At 36.4% G+C, this 22,751-nt stretch overlaps 1 protein-coding gene across 2 annotated transcripts in view; it reads left to right on the top strand.

Annotated features, from left to right (window-relative positions):
* CDK17 (cyclin dependent kinase 17) overlaps window positions 1-22,751 on the top strand; it is a 91,975-nt gene that overhangs the window by 30,065 nt on the left and 39,159 nt on the right. Inside the window, exons 2-4 of one of the 2 annotated variants that reach the window (XM_057425105.1) lie at window positions 5,891-6,039; window positions 10,566-10,604; window positions 20,196-20,360. In XM_057425105.1, coding sequence (XP_057281088.1) covers window positions 5,922-6,039; window positions 10,566-10,604; window positions 20,196-20,360 — 322 coding nt within the window. In that variant the 5' untranslated portion in view covers window positions 5,891-5,921. The remainder of the gene's footprint in view (window positions 1-5,890; window positions 6,040-10,565; window positions 10,605-20,195; window positions 20,361-22,751) is intronic. The other variant, XM_057425114.1, reaches the window with a different exon arrangement.

Raw genomic sequence — 22,751 nt, 5'->3', positions numbered from 1 at the left:
AACTTATTTTGTCCTTTGTTACTCTTTAAAGGCAAAGGGATTGGGGGAGGGTAAAGATAAGGAAACCTATTCACAATCTAAATTAAATTAGGACATGTCAATTTCCATCTATTCCTTTGTTCGCAGAGGTTCTTCCAATTGATGATCTAGACCAGAAGCTGAATATAGATGCTCTTAGTCACTTTGGGAGGAATCTCTGTGCCTGTATTAACTAGGAAAGCTGGCCTTGAATAAGAAGTTAACCGTTGTGAATTGGGTGCAATTCTATAAACACATATAAAAGGGCTTAATCCCAAAAGTTCAATTCTATATTGAATATAAGTTTATTCATAAGGAAAAGGCTGTGAGGGTTCTTTTGCTTTTTTCACTGGGAGGTCAAATTAGGCTGTAATATTTCATTTCTCAATTCTTTCATCTATAACAAAGGCATTGTTTGTCAGATGTCACTTATATCAGTACGATGTCAGTTTTTTGAACTAATGCAGTATAAAAGGTAATAACTCCTTAAATAGTTCTGTTCCTGAGAAGAGTCTAGTTGGCCAGAGCAATAATGTTTTTAAGGACAGAGCGTGGAAAAATGCAATAGAAAACTTCTTCACCAATGTGAACAAATGTGAGTTGAGACAAAGTACAGATGTAGTGAGTAAGATGCCATATTTATAATCCATTCTTGTAGAGTAGAATTGTGATTGTAAGGAAGTGCATCTGTGTTAGAAGTGAATTTTACAAGTGCTCCAGCTGGTGGTTGGTGATCTTAGCTAAGTTAGCCATATATTTCTCATTAGTGTAATTAATAGATTGCTCTATATTTGATGTGCAACATGCTTATGTGATCAGTAGCTGCTTTTTTTTTTCTTTCTCCTTAATTCAGGTAGATTGAGAACAGTTTTCTGTTCTCAGAAAAAACTCCAAACTCTCTGGTTTTCTTTTTAGATTAAGGGGACAATATCCTTTACAAGTGTTTCCTGTTTCTGTTTTTAATTAATATTGTTTGCAGTCCTCCAAGCTTTTCAGACCTCTTCTTTCTAACACAAGCTTGGATTTTCACCTTCAGAAATACTTACTCTTAAGTTAGATGCATCTAAAATTATTAATCAGACAAACAAATGATCTACAGTTTATGATATGCATGAAAATATTTAATAGACCTGTAACTGATATAATTAAAATGCGGAAATTTGGAATTTTGAATTATTATCCCTTTAGATTTTAATGGTACAGTGAGTGACATCATGGTTTCTGAGAATCATTAACAACTGTAATGCTGAGTGCCATATAAGAAAGGATTTCATGATTCTTGTTACTCTGTTTTTTTGTTGGGTAGAGTTTTTATTCTCCAGTTGATAATACCTCACTTTATTTTCCATCTTAGATCCTAAAAAAAACATAAATCCCGTGACAAAATCTTCAGATCTTGTCAAAACATTCACCTGTAGTGATTTTATGAAATCAGATTGAGCATCCCACACGTGTTTACAGCTCTTCCTGTCCTAGTTCACATGGAATGCTGTTGCCTGCTTTCTTTGATGTCTTATGCCTGTGGCTTTAGTTTGTTAACCCATCCTTAAGGACCATGCTGTGTTCACGCTGTTGTCCATGTCTTGCTGTTACATAGGGTTCCTGTTCCTGTCCTTTCCTCCCACTTTATCTGAGGTGACAGCTAAAGAGTTTTTCAGAACAAGAACTGTCTGTAGATGTTTGGAAAGCACCTACTGTGTTGTAAAGCAGGTTGTAAGAACAGTCAGCTACTTCAGTGTGTGTCTAAGTGGGAAAGTAATTTTATAATGCTTAATCTCTATGTAGGTGCATTTTAATGCAATATAACTTCTGGAAAAAGAACAGTCAGCACTTAGTCTGATCCAGAGCTTACTGAAGTTGAAGGACAGGTTCCCTTTGACTTCAAAGGGCTTTGAATCAGCAAAATCTGAGTGAGCTTTAGGTATTTGTGACCCTCCTGAAATAAACTGGCCGAAATTTAACCTATTAAATAACTTTACTGCTTTTGAAACTTTTGGCTGAGCTTGTTTAAATTTAAAAGGATTAAGCGCGCTGCATATGTTAATTGTGTATAAAGATCTTATGTATCCCTGTTTTCACTTTCAAGGTACCAAGGGTCTGGGAGCTTGGGGGATTTATTGAGAATGTTAGCCATTGGCATTATACCACCTCTGATTTTTGGTGAATAGATGAGTGCAGAATCTAGTTGAGTTATTCCTTTGGAATGAAAATGCTTTAATGTTTGTCTTCTGCATAGGCAGTGTGTTTGCTAGCTGCAAAGTGATCTGCTACAGGCATTGTGGGGAGGATTGGCCTGCTATAGAGAAAGGGAGCCAGAACCCACTTGTTTAAGTGTGATCTCACCTGGATGATTTAGAACTGTGAAGTTTGTTTTCAGAAGTCTGTTATAAAGATCACTTTTAAATGACATTGAGAGCAAAGCAGCAGTTTAAAACTATTGAAGCAAACTGTGTTAATGACTGAATGTTGGAAAATACTTTTTATGCAGGTTTTAAGGAGGAAAAAAAAAGTATATGAAAGGTAAATTTTAGCGGAGTTTTCAAGGATTAACTGGCTTTGCTTTTAAAGACAAAGACACCAACTTTTCAGGGTTAGACTGGAGGTCATTTATAAGACGCAGCAGTTACCTTAAAACATTGTCTCTTCTTACATTTCATGTCAGTGTAAGGACTGAATCACAGAATCCTAGAATGATTTGGGTTGGAAATGACCTCAAGATAATCTAGTTCCAGATCCCCTCCCATGGGCAGTGACCCCTCACACTAGACCATGCCACCCAAAGCTCTGTCCAACCCGGCCTTGAACACTGCCAGGGATGGAGCATTCACAAGTTCCTCAGGCAGCCTGTTCCAGTGAACAAGTATGTCGCTGTTTCTGGGTTGTATCAGGTAGTATTGTATCAGATTGCTTGTCCTCATTCTGTCTTCAGAAGACTAGAATTTGCATTAGTTGTGTTCAAGTACACGCATCTATCTGCTTTGGCATCTAAAGTATTTGATTTGGGTATGACTTATTCAGAATAAATAAATTTACAGAATAGAATAGTCAAGCCCCAGGCTCTGTTCTGAAACTCAGAAATAACAACATATTCTTCTCACAATTGTAAAAACTTCCGGGAACATCTGGAGTCTTACTGCATTTAATCATAGCCACTAGATACATATTACTAATCAGGTAACTCAATTTTGGATTTACATTAAAATTACTATTAAATGGAGAAAAGAAGTACATGTGTTATGAATTGGTGAAAAGGAATAGCAGACTATTTCCCTTCAATTTTGTTAAACTGAATTGAATTTTCTGTGAAATTGCTGTCATTTTAGAGTACCTATGCTAGCTTTGGATTGCATGGATCATACTTGCAAAGCTTGTTCCTAGAGATCTTGTCTGAAACTACCAACATTTAGTAGGTTCTGCAACTTTGGCTGGAAGTGAGAATAAAGAAGGGAAAAAGATTAGAGATTAGGACATTTCCAAGTGCTAAATACTGGTCATTCCTACTTTTTTTTTTTCAATTTCCTTCCTTTTTCCGTTAAATATAGTCATCATTTACATATCTGAATTAGCAAGAATACTGATGCTTTTAAAGGAGGAAAATTTGTTTTCATATCAGTGAGCCTCTTTTTGCGTAAAAAACCTGATTAGATTTCAATAGAAAGAAGCATTCACAAACACACGGATTTCCACTCACAACTCCTTTTTACTGTTAAATTGTTTCAAAATCAATCCCTGAACTTCATTCAGAATCTTAGTTAAAATGGTGCTTCAGCACTCTATGAAGCCTTCCTTTAACAAGAGAAATTTTGTAACCATAGTTAGCAAAATACTTGCTTTTATATTAGCTTGAGATATAGAATGTCTCTTGGGTTCTCTGATCCATGTGTTTGTTAATTTGTATGTAATATTTTTCATCAGTAGACCTTTTTGAGTAAAAAATTATGTAGGCTTAAATCAAGATCAAAAGCCAGGAAAGGCCTGTTTTCGTATAAAGGCATCTGTTTTTTCAGTTACTGCCAAGTGGAAAATGGAAAGAAATTGTTATGCTGTCATATAGCTTTAGGGCATTGCATGGCTAAAAATTGCATGTATCCTTTTTGAGAATAATACATGTAGGAGGATGCAGGTTTCCAAGCCCACTATAGGACAATTAAGTAAAACCACATATAAAGGATGTGTCCTCATTTATTTTTTTCCCCCTCTCTCTCTTTTACAAAATCTTAGGGTTTAAGAGAAACAGAGGCCATTGGTTTGGAAAAATTAAAATAAATGCAGAAATACACCAATTTTAAGTAAGGTCTTTAAAGCAGGACCTGAACAGGAAATGTTCCCCTTGGGACGTTCTCTGAATGCAGTTCCTTAACAATAAGAATGTCCTGCTTTTGAGTGAGAGAGAGAAAAATTACTCATACTAAGGTGTGGCTTTCTTGCACACACAGCAGTGCATTAAAAGGGCAGTTTAGAAACTGCTGCCTTAACATTGTCTCCAGCATTTATAATTTTTTCTTTCCTATGTATCTTTACCTGGTGCCTGACTACTTTGGCTTAGAGTAGCTGTGGTTGTCTAAGATGTTACCCTGTTTTGTGATCCACCGCTTTCCCCTTGGATGCAGCTGCTGCTTTGCCAGGGGTTGTACTGTTCATCTCAGACTTTGGGGCTCAAATTCCAAAGGTCTTTTATCCATCCTTATGTGTTACTCACTGTCCTATGTAATATAATCTTGTAATGATTGAGTGTATATATGCATTCTCCTACCACCAACAACCACTTCCAACTTGTTCCACTGATTTGTTCTCCTTTTTATTACATAGCATAAGTAAGCTACATAGATGAAATGCATATATGTAAAGGGACAATGTCAACATAAAAGTAATTGTATTCCAATTTGTTACTAAATATAGATCTTCAGCATACTACCTTTTGCATTTTTCTGTTTAAAGGAGAACTTTGAAGACATTTTTTAATTTTGCATGTGAATTGTGTGTTTTGGAGTGCAAAGAGGCTGATGCAAGAAAAAAACATATGAACAGCTCAGGCTTAAAAGTATGCTGTGCTTGTGTTTGACGCTGCCTATGTGATTCTTGGAGGCTATGAGTAGATGAACAAGTTATTGTGAAATAACATCTAGGGTGAATTGCCCATATGGAGTAATGAAAGACTGAATTGTGTTTCTTGTCGTGCAAGGGCAAATGTATGGCATACTGCAAAATTCACTTGCCAGCTTAGACTTGTGGCAGCATGTTTATGGTGTGGACCCTAGTTGTTACTGTTTTTTTGCTTACTGCTTTCCATGGAGAAAGTGCCTCCTGCTTTGTACCCAGTTTAGTCTTAGTGCCTGACTGTGGAGAAACATCCATTCTAGCTGTTGTTATCAGGCCCTGGCTATCCATTTCCCTAGGTGGGATCAGGCTTGAGAATTGCTTTTGTTTTTAAGGCTTTTAGTATTGTCCCCTTCCTCCTTTTGTGAAAAGGGCAAAATACAGAGAAATTCAGTACCTTCTGGCCCATGAAGAAATGGGCTGAAAAAGAGAGAAAGTTCCAACCTCTTCCTCCTCAGTGGGTTTGGTGAAAGAGGCTGCAGAGAAGGCAACAGAATACTGTCAAGTTTTCAGATGACCGTGTGTTTTATTATTGGATTGTAAAATTAGTAATCAAATTAGCTGTTTGGGGGGTTTTGTTTGTTTGTTTTGTTGGGGTTATGGCACCTACCTCTCAAGACATTCTTCTTCAGCCAATAGAGCAGTCTTGTTTTAAGGGTATTGTTTTATGGATGACTTGCATATTAATTAAATTTTCTGTAAGCCTTCCTTCATTTTTATGTGAGGTAATTAAATGCTGTTTTCTGAACTCATTTTTTCTCCCCCTTTTTTTCAGGCTTCCTTAAGCCAGACTTAATACTGATAGAATGAAAAAGTTCAAGAGGAGACTTTCCTTAACCTTGCGTGGAAGCCAGACTATTGATGAATCTCTGTCTGAGCTAGCAGAACAAATGACAATTGAAGAAAACAGCAGTAAAGATAACGGTAAGCATATCTTTCACTTCCCAGAAAATGTAAGAATTTTGTGAGGCCCTTCTCAAGTGGGCGTTGTTGGGTTTTATTTCAGTTTTCACAATTGCATGGATTTGCTGGCTCAGCTTTTCTTTTGATTTGTCTTACATTTGATATCCTAGATCTTTTAACAGGTTGATACGTTGTTACGTGTTAGTTTGCTTTGGTATTGAACTATTATAGAGCTGTTTATCAAAAGCTGCCTACACTGATATTTAACGTGGTGTGCAGCAAGGATCATAGATGCCCTTTCAGTGAACAAAACATTGTATGAATTTAGTGGGTCTCACGTCAACTTCATATGGCTTCAAATTTAGGTTTTTTTCCTCAAAATCATTATTTGGTAATATTATCGATAGTGGTTGCTTAAATATTACAAATAAAGCTGTTTACCTTATCATTGGTGATGCAGTGTACGAGTCTGAGAACTTTGTCACCTCTTCATGTCTCTCAATAGTACTTCAGCAATATGGAGGTGACTAGAAACATTCAAGATAACCAGCTTGCCTGTGTATTCTTATGCAAGTCTTTGGCTGATCCCATAAATGTACTGGCTGCTTTAAAGTCCACATTAATGATGATACTGCTTTTGAATGCAATCTGCAATTATAATGACTGGAAGAGATTTTTGTTGCTTTGCTCTGTTTCTTGGGCTGCAGCATTTAAGTCATATTTCATCTTCAGTGCTGATTAGTGTTATTTATTGCTCTGCTGACATCTAAGATTTTCTCAAGTATCAAAGGATCTGATTATTATTTTTTTTTCCCTCCCCCCTTCACACCAGTAAATAATTCTGAATTTTCCCACTGAAAACTGACAGGGCTGAGAAATTTAAGCAGAAGTAGAGGCAATGGAATTTGCCCTGCAGGCTTTTAAAACCCCATCCAAGATCTGTTCCATAGCACGCTTTTAAAAGCTTAATGTACTTTTGGCAAAACAAAGATACTCATGTTTTCCTTTTTTACTCAACCCCTAGTATATTTATTGATATTTACCTGTCATCATCATGGGCCATGGCCAGTAGTTTGGAAAATTACATTTATTACAACTTCTTATATGCTGATGCAACAGCATATGAAACACTATTAGAAGTATTTTTGCAGTGGTATCTACTAAGTACTTTCTGAGACATTAAGCAGTTGTCCCACATGGTTTCAGTCGTATTACCCTTCTGACTGATGCGTGTTTTCTTCAGACCTGGATATAATTCTGACAGATTGATTTTATTATGCAAATAAGAATATTACTTTCACACTGCAAAATAAGCATGAAAAATTGTCACCCGTATCAGTGAATGTAGTGAACTTGGTTGCTGAATTGACTCAGTTGAAAACTGGATCCAGGAAGAATGAAAAGATCTTACTTGAAACTGGACCATGTGCTGGATGCCAGCTCAAGGGACAGAGGACACAATAACTTGTTTACAGAAGCATGAGTTACATCACCTCCAACCATGTATGAATCTGTTTGCAGTTTGTAATATTTATCCAAGAAGTACCTCAAACCGCAATACTTGGATGTCTTCTGCATGTTTGTTGCCAAAGTTTGACAAACTTAACTTCTCAGTAGATACTAAAAGGGATAATAATACAATTTGATAAAACATTTCTAATCGAAAATTCCTTATTTAGCTTTTGGTGCTCCTTTTATTTTGCTGTCTACATTAGTACATTGGCCAAAAGGAAGCTTATATGCTAATATTGTGTGATATAATACATGCTACGCTTACAGCTGCGAAATATTGTTGGTGCCTTAGTAAAGTGTCTTTGGATACTGAGGTGATGTTGATCCTCTTGAAAGAGGAAGAATAATAAATATAAACTATACTTTTGCTGTGTGTAATCTTAACTCATAATTTTATGTCATTTAAAAAAGGTTTAATGACATTTGCTTCCTTTTTCTGATACTTCTAGAATGCATATGTTAGTACCTGTTCTATCATTGATCTTGCAGAGATGAACAGGATACTACTTTGTGGATTTTTGCTTTCCTTTGGTTTTCCTTTCCAGCTCTACTTTTCTTAAAAAGTAGGGTTGGAAAATGCGTGCTACACCAGCTAATCCTGCTTTTCTAAAGGAAGCTCTAACTTCCCTGCAGATCAAAATATTTTGTAAGGAGTAGTTTGCAGGCAAACTGTAGGAATTGGGGTTTGGGCAAAAACAATTGCTGGAAAAAACAGGAAATGAGTTCTCTCTTTTGGTGAAAGACAGGTTTGGTAGAGAGGATAGACTGGGGGGGGGGGGGGGGAACATCCTTCAGTGGACATTATTTAAAAAAATTACTTAATTGTGTAAGCACTTGAAGTGCTTAAATAAGAAAGGTTTGCCTTGTAAAATCAGAATACTGGTTACTAATTGTAAATATCCATCCAAGACACATGAGAGGATGTAGTCTCTTGAACAGTTTTAAGATCTTGAAAGTGCATCTTTACTGCAGTGGTGCTGATCTCAGAAGGCAGGAGTAACAATCTCCCTAGTTTTGCTTTTAAGAGTAATAAACAGCTCCTTTACCCTGTGGAGCAGAGAAGTGTGCCCAGTTTGCAGGCTTTGGATCTGATCTTGAAGGAACTTAAAAAGCACTAGTTAAATCAAAGGCAAGCCAGTATCTTGATCTACAGAGAATCAAAGTCAGGGACACAAACAGTCTTCAGAAGGTGGTTCTTCACATGTGGTTTGTTTTCAGCAGTTATTACATCATGAACTTGAGAAATGATGATTGAAGGGCATAGCAACTGTTCTTCTCGCTCCACAAGACAGAGGTAGACCCTGAACACTGAAGGCCTTTATGGCAGAATTTTCTTCCACTGTTGTTCTATTTTGCTTTTTATTTTTTTCTTCCTAGCAAATCACCTGCTTTGTCTCCTTCCATTCTGATGGCTGTTCACTGTAGGATATAATTTGATACACCCAGATTTTCTCCTTCCTGGAAAATTGCTGTGTAACTCAACTGCAGAGGTTGTGAAAGCTACATTGGTAGAAAACCACATCTGTGCTTACCTAGAATCCATGTTCATCTCTTTGATTTTTCACATACATGTCCTGTAAAATCTGTATTATAAAGTTCCAGTTCAGCTCTGTGATTCCAGATGTAGATCACATGCACATAGTAGCAGGGACCTTTCCTTGAGGTCATGCTTTTGTAATAACCTGTCTTGTTCAGCCCCCTGCGTAATGTTTCCTCTCTCAGACCGGTTGCTCTGATTTCAATTAACTGCTGCTGCAGTCCGGAGCCCCACTTTGTCATTAGCTCTAGCTTTGAGTAGGTTGTTTGAAGATTTGCTTTTAAAGAACAGTACTCCTAGTGCAGAACAGATTGTCCCATTAGTAGTTCATGGACATAAAAATAGATGCATAATTTTTCATTTCTTTGCAGTGCATTGATACCACTGAATCAGCTAACTGCTTGTGTGCAATCTCATTTCATACATAACCTCCTTCATCACTCAGTACAATTTCAGTATGCAGCACTCATCCATCAGCAGCAAAATGGGATTAGCAGGGATCAACACATACTGTCTGATGCAGTAGCCCAGAGCTATTGCACTGAATGTAGAATATCCAGCAGTTCTGGGTTTGGTTTTGGTTTCCTTGAGCACCATCAAATTATTCAGTGACCAGAAACCTGTGTATAATTAAAGCTGCCTTACAAATTATGTTCATCATAATTGGCTGCTGGGTGAGGAAGCATCACCAAATCAGATGCATAAACCATAAAAAGAGAGGGTGAAATGCCTAACACACATCTGAAGCCTTATGAACTGTGGACTGTATGAAGTATACTTTGGGCTAGTCTTTTGTCATAAGTACAGAAGCTTTTCATGGTCTCTAACATTTCAACATATAAAAGCAGTTAGTTGGCTTTGTTGTTTATTTTTCATTCTGTCTCGATTCAAGCATGCTAACAATGTGCCAGCTTGCTTTTTTAATTCTAGGTTTTACCTTAATATGTGTGATATGTATTCAGATTAATATTAAAAATACTAAATGGTAATTTGTAGCAGTTGACAACTAAATTTGTTCCTGAATTTTTTCCTTGCCAATGACATACTGATGAAATTTGGCTAGAAGTAACATCCAAATCATGCATATTTAAAGGCCAATTAACTGTGAAATTTATGCAAATACTTTAAATACATACGAATATGCTCTCTAATGAAAGGGAAAAATGTGACTGTATTGTCTAATATTACAAAATACATTATCACAAACTCCAAGCATGCTTTTAAGAATAATGACAAGGTATGTTCAAAAATACATCCACAGATCTCATGTTAATATATAAGTAACTTGTAAAGCCATTCTGTAGTGGCAAGTTTAATTTTTATATATAGATAATATATACGCACATATATACTAAACCAAAAAAGTGAGCTTCTCGTAGAAATGGCTTCATTAATTTCTACAATAATATTTATTTCCGTTTGGTCTGTTCTAGCTCAGTGGTGTGATCATAGGATCCAGTCTCACAAACACTTGCATAATCTTTTTGTAATTTTACAGGTGTGAGTAATAATGGAAGGATCAGCTACAGTAAAGTGCGTAAGTGTCTTTTAGGTTTAAGGCCTTAATGACTAGTTAATACTCTGGTAAGAGGAATGAATGTTTATTAAAATTGACACATTGCAATACTGTCTCAGAACATCCAAATGTCTTTGTAGTTGTAGTCATTTTGTATCATCTTCAGTACAGCTGAGAAACTCCCATTCCATCTGCTATGTGTGATTCCTTGAGTATGGAAGGAAAACAGTGTGTTGCAACATATTTTCAAGATGGTGTTCTTGAATTGAAAATATAAGCACAAAAATACTTGCTGGTAATAAATCAGAAACGTTTCTCTGTTGATACTGGAGGAAAGTATCACTATAAAAATATCGGTGGGGGAAGAAGTCCCCGGAATGTTAGAGCTCATTCTAGAGCTACAGATTACTGGAAATAACTGGTAGCTGTTACAGCTAAGTATCGAATCAGGTACTGTCCCTTTTACTGTACTGGTAATGTTTTTATTATTGTCTGGCTGTGCCCTTCTGTGCTGTGGCATACATCAGTTTTTGTTATTACTGTTCAGTATGGTTTCTCCATCCCGCGTACGCTGCTCAACATAGTGTTCTTTCTTCCCTTCCGTTTTAATTTGCTTCTTCCCACAAATCCTGGAAGCTCTATTCATGTGTGGAAGTGCTTATGAAGTGAAATGAGCATGAAAATTCAGTGCCTGAAAGCATGCTGCAGAGACCAGTAGTCTCAGGGAAGGGGGGTTGTTGTCCACTCATAAATGTTTTCCTTCACAAGAAGAATGCAGTTTTGGCAAGAGAGCGTGATGCTTAGATGCAGAAGTGGACTCAGTAAATAGACCAAATTCCTGCTAGCGTAGGCTCACTGATGGATATGTAGAGTTTTATTCTCAAAATGGCATTCAGGTGGACTTGTTAAGTACAGAAAAGTGAAATGCACATAGCTAGTCAACACAGTTATTTCTGAAAGTAGGGTATAAAGCAGGCAGATTCTGTTTCTGGATGTGTTTGGCAGTCTGACCCTACTAATTACTTGCGCTGGGAGCTACAGTGTAGTTGTATGAGGGGGATGCAGGGATACTTGCATATTGCCTGTGATGCTGACTCACTTTGTTTCGAATTGTACTTGAAACAGTATTTTGAAAGATTTGTTGTAGTGTGATGCCTTCTGGAGTTATGCTTTTTAAAGGGAGGATTAGTAGCCAGTGGTGTGTCATGTATGTATGATCGGAGGTATGGGAGTGCCTTACTGATGTTCCAGTACATATTCTGATGACCAGAAGTACTATCTTGAGAATTACCTTTTAAACAATATGAAATACATAAATCTCAAATGCAACTTTTAGGCTTTGAATATGTTTCATTTGATTGTGATTTTCTTTGCCTTCGTACCTAAGCTGAGGGCAAAACCTCATTATATGTGAAGTTAACTTTGAAAGGCTTTTTGTAGTGTCTTTTAGATGTTTTGATCTCTTTTTTTTTTTTCCTTCTTTTTCTTTTTTTTTCTTTTTTTTTTTTTTTGCCTTGTGTATTATCTCTTGGGTTTGCAGTTTAAACAGACACCTTGGGAAAAATCTCTGTCCTTTCTGTTCCAAATTAAAAAAAAAAACAAAACAAAAAGTTTAGAGCGCCATTTTAATCGTTGAGGTACTTCATTTCTTGGGGAAACTTGAAGGCTGTTTCTTCAGTTTCTGTCAGCAGATTTCTGCAAATATGCTACCAATATTTTTTGCCCTATGTCTTCCAAGTGACAAACTGACAAGTGTTTGCTCTGGACATGAGTGCTGTACTCAAATGGATTAATTTTGAGCAATAGGGGAATCCCTTGAGGTTCTACTAGGTTTTTAATATTGTAATAGTCAAAAGTTTGAAGGTTTCATCTTATTATTTAATGGATAAATACAGTTTTAAGTGGTGTTGGCTCTATTTTTAGAGTGACTTAATGTTTTCCTGAGTATCATGGAGTCCAAGGAAGCAACCCCATAAAATAATGTATAGAGTGTTTTCTAGTGTTCCTCATGCAGCCCCTTGAAAGTACAGATATAGCAAATGTATAGCTGCTTTGGGTTACTTCAATATTTCTTCAATGAGAGCCATCACCTACAGTCAACTAATTTTACTGAGTGAGTCTGAGCCTTATAGCCAAGTTATTAAATTCTGTATAGTGCAGCATACCAGCTCTAAAATGTCAGAAATTCACCTACTTGCTTTCTGTGATTTCTGAAGAAATAACAGGCTTCTGACAACAGCTACTTCAGTAAGGCAGTTTGTTCAAAATATTTTGTATTGAAAGTCAAAAAAAAAAAGCAGTCTTTTTTTTTTTGCCAGAAGACAGGTAAAATTTGAGTAATTATTAATAGAGCATACATTCAGATTAGTTAAATGGATGCGTAGTAGATGATTCCAAAATATGATTAAGCTGTAGCACAGTGGCATTTGAGACAGTCAATATAAATAATTTTAAAAGGTTATTGTGGTGCATTGCAAGCTTCATGAATGGAAGGCTCTGTGGAGGGTTTAGTTTCACATACGTAGAGTTTTGACACTTCCGAATTTCATATGAAAACAGAAAAGTAAAAAAAAAAAAAAAAAAATCAAACTGGGCAACCTTGGAAGTTTTCCGGAGCAAGGGTGAGGTCAAGGTGGATGGAAAAGAAACTGTGTAGAGACCTGTTCTGTAAAAATCAGTAGCTGATTCTCAGGGCGTTCAGTGGGATTTTGTTACAGCTGAGCTAGTCCAAAGTCAAGCTGCAGCTAAAAGTGGTGAGTGAGGTTCTGCCTCCACCGTTTTGTCAGTACTAGCACTCTGCATGCCTGGGATCTTATACTTCAGAAATCTAAACCAAAGTTACACTTTTCTTGCCAAGGGGAGAACCATGAGCCACCTTTTTGGTAGCAGCAGTGAATTGTGGCAAGCTTCCTTTTGCACGAAAGTTCATCCTTATTTAGAGTATGGAGCCTACCTGGATTCAGTCCACTTATGTATCCAAATTAGTTCTCTGATATTTCATTTTGATTAGAAAAAAAGGCCTTGTTTACTTTATTTGTATGAAATTACAATATAATATTTATGTATTTGTATGGTTTCCGTGATCAGCCTGGATAGTGTTTACTGAAGAATACATTTTCTTACAGACTTACTTAGCTCTGTCAGAGATGCTTGATTTAAGGGAAAATGTCACCATGTATGACCGGTGATTTTGATTCTTTATTAAAGCTAGCTGAAGCAAATATTCCAGAATTTAGGCAGTGAAATCTGAAAGCCAGCTTGGTCTTTTTGTCCTATGATAGAGATACTCATGGGACATTAAAAAAAAATTAAAAATTAAAAAAAAAAAGAGGTAGTTGAATATGTGGCATTATATATTCATAAAATTTTAAAATGCATTTACATTCCTAATGAAAACACGTTCTTTAATGGATCAGCTGACTGATGTATGACAGTATGTCAGTTGCTGAGGTCTTGCATAGAAATGACAGGCAATTCTGCAGGCTCTCTGGAGCTCAGATAGGTAAATCCAGTTAAGTAGATCCAGCACAGGAAAGAAAGTGGTAGCATGGCTCTTTAAGATAGACGGACAAGGGAAAGAAACATTGGGGATTTATTTAAAAATTGCCTGACTTGGGAGTAATTTCAGGTCAGAGTTTGTGCCTAATTTAAATTGCAGTTAAAGGAAAAAGAGGCGTCATCTTTATAACCTCCTAAAATAGTCAGTTTTAACTAATTCCTCAGACAAGCTTCTTTGTTATATACACTATTGTTCTACTTGACTCTGGCAGTTCTCATAATTATGAAATAAAAAAATCAGTTCCACTTACATTCAAGCATAAATTTTTGTCACTTTACAGTTGAAGGATTTCAGCAGCTGATTTGAGCTATTTTTTGTTCTTGATGTTTATTAGCATTGATGTTGCCGTTATTTTGGACTTTGCAAAGCAATGATACCTTACTGGGTACTGTATTTTCTTGAAATATATGTGTATGTTCTAAAACAGATCAGCAGCATGGTCTAGCAACTCATACAGCATTAGTAAGCCAGGCTGGTTGTATTTTAAACAGTATTTTCCTTTTAATAATGCTGTTGTAGTTATTTTGCATTATGCCAGTAATAACAGAGCTTGAATGATAGGATGCAAGAAATACAAGAAAATGATCCGAATGAAATAAACCAGCAGCTCGTTATTTGCCAAACTTGAAAATCAAGTAATACAGCAGTCACAGTCACCATGCATTGCCCAATTTTAAACCTTGATGAAGATGTGCACTTAAGATAACATGGATGTATTAAAAATAAGTGTGTATGTATGTGTGTATATATATATGTGCATGTGTTTGTGTGTATGTGTATATAGATAGGAAGTAAAAACAAAACCAAAACCAGGACACATTCATATTTCAAAAAGTGTTCAGGGACATTGAAAGGAAAACCATGTGTTCATCCTGTACACCCGTGTAATAGAAATATTCTCATTCAGAAGGTTTGAGTTAACTTTTTTGACATTTAAAAGACTAGATTTGCATGGCATCTTAGTAGGTTGCATGAGAAGAAATGCAAGAATTAAAATGGCACCGCTTGAAAGATGCGTCAAAGGCATTTTGTAGCCAGAATAAGAATACAGTCGCAACTGACCAAACACAATAAAAAAAGAACCACTAGGAAGTGTCTTTCTCAACTTGCTTTCCCCATTTAATGGTTTATCAGTTTGGAATTACAGATTATAGAGCAGAGTGAGGAAAGAGAGACAGGCCTAAATAATTAGGAAGGCTCTAGCTGGAATGGCTGTGAAGGCTCTAGCTGGAATGGCTGTGACAGCATGAGCCAGCCTGATCAAACAGCCCAGGTGCTGCAAAAGTCTTGTGCTGTAAGGACAGCTGGAGTTCTGCCTGTCTATTCTCCAGTCTCTGAGGATGACATTTAAGGGCAAGTCCAAGATTAGAGCCCAAAATATATCACTCTTTCCCCAGAGTACCGTACCAGTTCCTAATTCAGAGACTTCCTGAATTGGCAAGTCTCTGTACTGTTAGTAGCCCTGAGCAGATTTCTTGTTAAGTCTCCCCTTGAGTCTTGTAAGCTTCTGATAGTCATTACATCCTGTGGGGGGGAGTTTCCACAGACTGCACGGTGTAAAAAAACTTGGTGTTGCCGCATGCAACCTGCCACAACTGGCTTTTTCCATGACCCTCACTCTTGTGCTGAAGAAGGTGAATGCAACTGATCACTAGGGTGCCCTCTGCAGCCCTCCTACAAGTCTGTGGGTTGTGAGAGAGGAAGACCAGAGCTGTACATGGTACTCAAAATGCAATAGATTCATACACTTGCATAGTGAGTGGCATAGTGTTTTTCTGCTCCCTTCTAAATTTGTATCATTCATTTTGGCTGTGGCCAAATATTAAACCAACAGCACCATGAAAATACCTGCTGTAAACACCTGTATCACGTCAGCTAGGCCTTTGAGTCATTACTTCGTTATATTTTCCAAGTACAGTGATACTAGTGTAAGGAATATGTGTATTTTATATAGGGAAACAGTTTTTTAGACAAGCCAAGACTATAATTGAAATTACAAGAAGCAGTATGTAGCACAGACATTTAACTTTTACAGTTTTTACTTCTTTTATTCAAGACAAACAGTTGCACTTAAAAAGTTGCTGTGTTACCCTTTAATGATTCAACATATTAATAAACCTAACAAAAATGAATTCATTATGTGGTAACTTTGGAAGAAGTACTTGGGGATCTTTGAGCAGAGGGAATTAAATAGTTTTTCAAAAGCACTTTCTTTAAATCTCATATCTGATAAATGCATAAAGCCAATATAAACAGTTTTGTAAATTCATTTCCTGCAAGAGTTTGCTTGTCATTTTCAGTATTTGTTCCGGCTCTTAGCTGTTATTCTCATGTTTGCAGGGAGGAGGTAGCACAAAATGGAGAATTCTTGTGAATGTTTCTTTAAAAGTTTCTAGCATGCAAACTTAACTGTATTTAACAAAAATACTTTTCCAAACCATAAACCTATAGGTTATAATATCATAAACTGCCATATGATCCCTCGTTTATGTAAATCAATGTGTACTAGGAATTTAAGAAACATTTATAAGTACTAATAAAACTTCTCTTAGTCAGAAGGATACTAGTAGTCCAAGAGTTTTTGTAACCTTCATTTCATTGTCTGTTGGTAATTACGGCTGTCCTACTACATGACCTAAATTACTGGTGCTAAACTTCATAATGAGCTCCATAATTTAGAACAGTCCTTACGACAGTACGGGTAGGTAGTAGTTGCCTACGATGGCAGAAGATATTTCTGTGTAATTGGATCTTACTTTTTTAAGCATTTGTCTTTAATTTTTTATATACATTTGCTGTTTGCTTATTAATGTGATCTGTGTTTATACTTATATTTGAACCAAACTTCATATGTTAGGATACTTTAGGAATTTTGTTCAGAACTGTGCAAATCTACCAGTGCCATGAGGAAAAACAAATTTTTTCTAACAATCGTCTCTGTTCATCCCACTGTCATGTAAGTAGTGAGCATAAAACTCAGTCTCAGTGTATTTGTAAACTCTGGCCTTTTTTACATGCTACACAGGTCATCAAGATAGATTCATTTTAGCATGAATAGACAAAAGCCATAACGTGTAAGGTAAATTATCACCTCTGTTCTCTCTTAATGCAGCTATAGCCATATGTGTGCATGGACTCCAGTGGAGTTAGTGGTACAAGAACCCATAGCAACTGTGAATGTCTAAGAAGCTGGTATGGTGGCCAGGGTGACTGAGGCATTTACTGGCATGCTCACAGGCAGGCATTTAGCTTCCAGCCATATGGCCCTGCCCCTTTCCTGTGATGCCTTTGGTGTTTCTTTGACCTTCGTGGAGATGTATCCTGGCATCTTTGGTTTCTCATTAGGATGAGAAAAGTAATTTGCATTTTTGTGTAAGACAAACCATGGGAGATGCATTTTCAGTTACCAGGCATCAGTCTCTCTCAGCACTTTGTTGAGAGTTTGAGTTACCGTCCAATGTCTAAGGCTTTTGACACCAGTGGTACAGCTAAAAAATATATGAGGGATTTTTAGCAGTAGATTTCTGTACTAACAAAAAAAAATAATAATCAGAACATTTTTCCTAGGTTGATATTAGGGCTTTAAGACAAAAAACTTGAGGGACTTCTGCTTTGCTTGGTGTGTCAAGGCTTGGTTAAAGTGAGGAGAGTTTTGTTTCCCACAGTTTCCCACAAAAATCTGAGTTGGCTCTCTTTTTTCATAAAAATTTAGGTTTAGAAACAATTAAAATGAAGTAGAATTTCATGCTTAATATATGCTATTTATTGCTTATGTAAGAGTACAAATGAAGTAGTAAGTTTAAAATTATGCAAACGAGCCACTAAAACCCACCAAGCATCATAGTTTTAATCAGTGAGATCTGTCTCAACAGAGCAGATTATATGATCATCAGGTATACTATTCATTTGTTCAGCAGTGTGTGTAAGCTCAGTGTGAGGTTTTTAGTCTAGAAACTAGATCAAATTCAAATCGAAGATCAGGAAAAATTAGAAAGCAAAAAGCAGATTTTAATATATAAGAAGTCAAAGCAGTAGTTGTGCTGTGTGTCAGCCCGTTTCTTGTCATGTGGAAGGAATAATAGATTCTATTCAGAAATTGATGAGGAATTTGCCACCTGCTGTCCTAGGATAAATCATCTGCTATTGAACATACACAACAAGGAAGCTCATACCACTCTTAAATCAAAAGGTATGATGCAGTGTGTTAGAAACAGAAACAAGAATTTGGGACAGAGATTTCCAGAGTTTTGAAGGTGAAGACACTGATCATGCTTCATGAACATACACATGGACATATTTATTACACATGGACATGGTTTATTTTTTCTCATGTTCACCCACTTTGAAGCTGGTTTTATGAAGGATGCCAATTGAAAGATGCAGGCAGGTTCATAACAGTGTTGATGTGTCCTTTCACATTCTGTTTTCTGCCTGAAGCTTTATTTTTGTTTTATTGTTTTCCTGCAGCAGCTGAGTTAAAGTGTTTTTTTTTCTTTGTCTTACCGTATTATTTATGTGCAAAAAACCCTTGCATTATTATTCTTTTAAAGCCACTGGCAGATCTTTGCATAGTTCTGCCTGTGTACTTCTCTCTACTTGAGACCAGTCATAATATATCCAAAAGGTTTTTGGGCATGTGGGGAGGGAGGGGGTTCCCTTCAGGATCCCATTTTGCTTCAGTTATTAAGTATTTGTTGTTGCTGTTTTCTTTTTGTGTCCCTGTATGTGAGGATATAAGCCAGGGTGGTGAAGTAGGGTCCCAGATTGCTCCATGTCCCAGCAGGTGTGAATGAAGCTCTGAGCAGATCCCAGCTGTGTTACACCCTGAGAGCAGTGGCCCCAGAAACACCTCAGGAAATGCTGCTCCATTCAGTAGCACTCATGATACAGTTGCTCGCTGCATGGCTGCTGCCTTTTCTTTTTTCCCAGTAATGCCAAACCTTGTGTATCTGTAATGGTAATAAGAATCCCATGATGGAAATAGAAAATTACTTGAATCTGAAGTGTTCTTCGGACATATCTTCTGGTCTTTTTCCTAGTACGGGGACAATGCTTGTATGTAACTGCTGGGTGAGTCTGATCTCTGGGTATTTTTTCTATAGTTGAGGCTATTTCTTCTTTAATTTCTTCTGTGAATGATTTAATCAGTGGTTCTGATAAGTCCAGTTTTGTGACAGTTAGTACAAGCTGACATCTGTGCTTCTTGCTGGGGTAAAAAAAACCTGTGTTTTTAGAATTACACTGTTTCTAGTACCATGGCAGTCCTTGAGTGCTAGTCTTTATGTGCAGAGTAAGGTTGCTGAGAGAACATGAAGACTCAATTTCTGTACACATTTGTATATAAGATTTAATTATTTTTTTTTCTGCAAGGTGTTTTTCAACAATAATTCTTTTTAAAATCTTACAATCCTGGTTTTAAGTCTATGAACAGTGAACTCTTTGAGATACAAGCCAATAGACATTGAGTACTTCATTATTCTGATATCCTTTGAGTTACTAACCTTAATTATGGCATGACAGCTCTGCTGGGTATAGACACATATGTTTCTGTGTAACAGTTTCCAGTAGCAAGGCCAAGAATTTTCAGAGGAAGAGTATCTCCAAAAGCTTGTGGTTGAATTTGTTCATCAAATGAGTTGATCTAGCAGCTGGTCTGTTTAAATTATAGTGAAGATGAAACATTATGCAGTAAAGCAAATCATTAATTCACAAGAAAATAATTTTACTGATATTAAAAGCTACATTCTAGTTTTATTTACATTTTTAGACTGTATATTCAGGTCATTTACTGATCCAGCAGAGTGACAGAATTTAATAAAATGAAGTTTGGGTAATACTTAATGCCATGTTTTGTATTAATTTGTTAATAGAGAAATGGCAGCAGTATGGTGGTCTGATGTTAGTATGAAAGAGAATCTTATCAGAGTGGTGATTGCCTGTTTAGTAACTGTTTTTTCCTTTTTTCCTTTTTTTTTTTTTTTTTTCCTTCTGGCATGTTCCTGACACTCCTACTTGCTTGTGGGAATGAATATTTTGACCCTTGTGAATTGTAGAGCCTATTGTGAAGAATGGCAGGCCTCCAACGTCTCACAGCATGCACTCCTTTCTTCACCAGTACACAGGATCTTTCAAGAAGCCCCCTTTACGGAGACCACATAGCGTCATAGGGGGCAGCCTCGGCTCTTTCATGGCAATGCCCAGAAATGGGAGCAGATTAGGTAATTTACTACATTGTTTGTTTAAGTTCATTTTTCTGTGTCTGTATTGATTCTTAGCAAGAGATGGACTTACTCTAATGCTTTAATAAATCTCTGGGAATAATCTTTTTCTGAAGTTGATAGGGAGACTTGTTTTTAAGGTACTGAATGTCTCTAAGATTTTCAGGAAGAAAGCAGTTGCAAGAACACACAGAAGTCACCCATGAATTTTTGACAAGTTGCAAAGTTACAAAAGTTACAAAATATTCTTTGTTAATACTTTGCAAGAAACCTGTGTGTGTCCTTTGGGAACTACAATAAATTAGATATAATAAAAACATGAAATGTAAAAAAAGGTGAAATGTAAAAAGAACTGGTGTATTTATATAGAATTTGTATTATTATACAAAGTTTAAAGGCAACAGATGTTATCTTAGTAATTAATTTAGATATTTTGTTTATTTATTTATTCTCACTAGCTATTTAAATCTTTTTTTTTCTTAACCTCCTTTGGAAAACCCTGTTCTTGTATGCTGTCTCTCAGCCTTTTAAATGCTAAACCCCATTGATACCACCTGTTATGTCAAAGAGTAAAAAATGATATTTTGATTTATATAAGGCCAGTTTCTTTAAAATTTTAGGATATACTGTTATTTCACCAAACTACTATTTCTGTGTCAGGTACTTCATAGAACAAAATCATAGACTGGTTATGGTTGGAAAGGATCACTAGTTCCAATCCCCCTGCTATGGGCCCAGACACCTACTCCTAGACTAGGTTGCTCAAAGCCACATCCAGACTGGCCTTGAACACTGCCAGGGATGGAGCATTCACAGTTTCTTTGGGCAGCCTGTTCCACTGACTCACCACCTTCACAGTAAAGAACTTCTTGCTTATATCTTTGTCATTATTGTGAGGGGAAAAAAATAAAAATCAGTGACAAATTAAGGGCACTCAGCTGTAATTATCATTGTTGTGGTCCCAAGCTATTTTCTTGGTTATGTGGGGCAAGTAAGTTAGCAAAATGTTTTTCTTCAAGTAATTTGTTATGTTGCTGCCTCCAGTCACAATGAATGCTTTACCCTGCTTTTATGTTGTTTTAAATTATGCTTAATTAGTTGATGCTAGAAAATGAGAGCAAGTCACAGTTTAATTGGAATTCTCTGAATTTTTCAATCTTCTACCCACCTTTTAAAGTATGTGACAAACTGATCTCCTTCAAGATTAAGGTATGAGTCTTTACGATAGTGGTCAAACTGCTCACATTATCCTCTGCTGTAATATCATCATGTTCAAACTTTTGCCTTTTTACTGTTAGTGCTGCCATACAAGCTGAAGAAAAGAATTCTGTCTTGAATGGTCTTTTAGCAGCTGTTATCACAGCAAAAAACAGGTTTTAGTGTTCACAGCTTGGGTTTCGGTTTTTTTTTTAATATTATGTACTTAAATCTTTGATTAGGAATATTTACTAATTTATGGTTTACTTGTCAAACCAGATGTACACCAACTGCTACAGGAACAGCAGAAATGTATACTTTTGTACTGTTGTTCTTGTGTGCTGCCTTTAAAAACATTCTACAGCATTTTAAAATAATGTATTCCTCTTCAAAATTTCACTATGAACTTTGCAGAAGTAAATTAGCAGAAGCAGAATTAATGAACAGGTTTTGGGTTCTTTTAATGATATTTCTCAAAGTCTTTTTTTGCAATAGTAATATGGAAGTATTGCAGAAGAATGCAGTTGGTTTTCTTTTTCTCAGGTGATCAAGTCTTATAGGTGATCAAGTGTTTAAATAGCACTCAATTTCAGTCTTAGTCTGTAGGAAGTTATGATAACATGTTTAAATGGCGACAGAGTCCCGTAGAATTTGTAATTTGTTTGATGTGATATGGTTTACTGAGGTGTGAGTAAAGTGGTACGATTTACTGAGTGTATGTATTTATATGTTAAAAAACTCTTTTTACTTTGGATGTAATGATGCTGTTAATGATGCCTTGTTTTTTTACTCATTTGATGAAAATTTCACCTACTGTACATGTTATCTAGTGGTAGGTAACACAAGTACAAGCATATACAAGTATAATTACTAATGCTTTTTCTGCTTCTTCATGTCTGTCCTTCTTTTGTTCCAGCCACATGAGAATGGTTATTATTCAGGAGGATGCTGAGGTTTTCTCCATGGGGATAAAGACATCAGAAATGAAACAGTCAAATATGCTATACTACATGAGACTTTTTATTTTCTTTGTCTTCTTCATTCATCCTCTTTCCACTTTTTCCTCTATTCCAGTGGTGGAAAAATACTTTTGGAGAGAGATCCTTGAAACACCACAAAATTATGGCAGTTAAAGGATGGCTGTTTGCTTAAAATCAGGATAAAATGAGACTTGCGTAGGTGCACCTTCATGCT

Source organism: Pezoporus wallicus, unplaced genomic scaffold (assembly GCF_028554395.1).
Source record: "Pezoporus wallicus isolate ANWC-B61680 ecotype Strahan unplaced genomic scaffold, APGP_CSIRO_Pwel_v1 scaffold_3294, whole genome shotgun sequence".
Taxonomy (NCBI): Eukaryota; Metazoa; Chordata; class Aves; order Psittaciformes; family Psittacidae; genus Pezoporus; species Pezoporus wallicus.
Note: the sequence above shows the minus strand (reverse complement) of the source record. Positions and strands in the feature narration are given on the sequence as shown.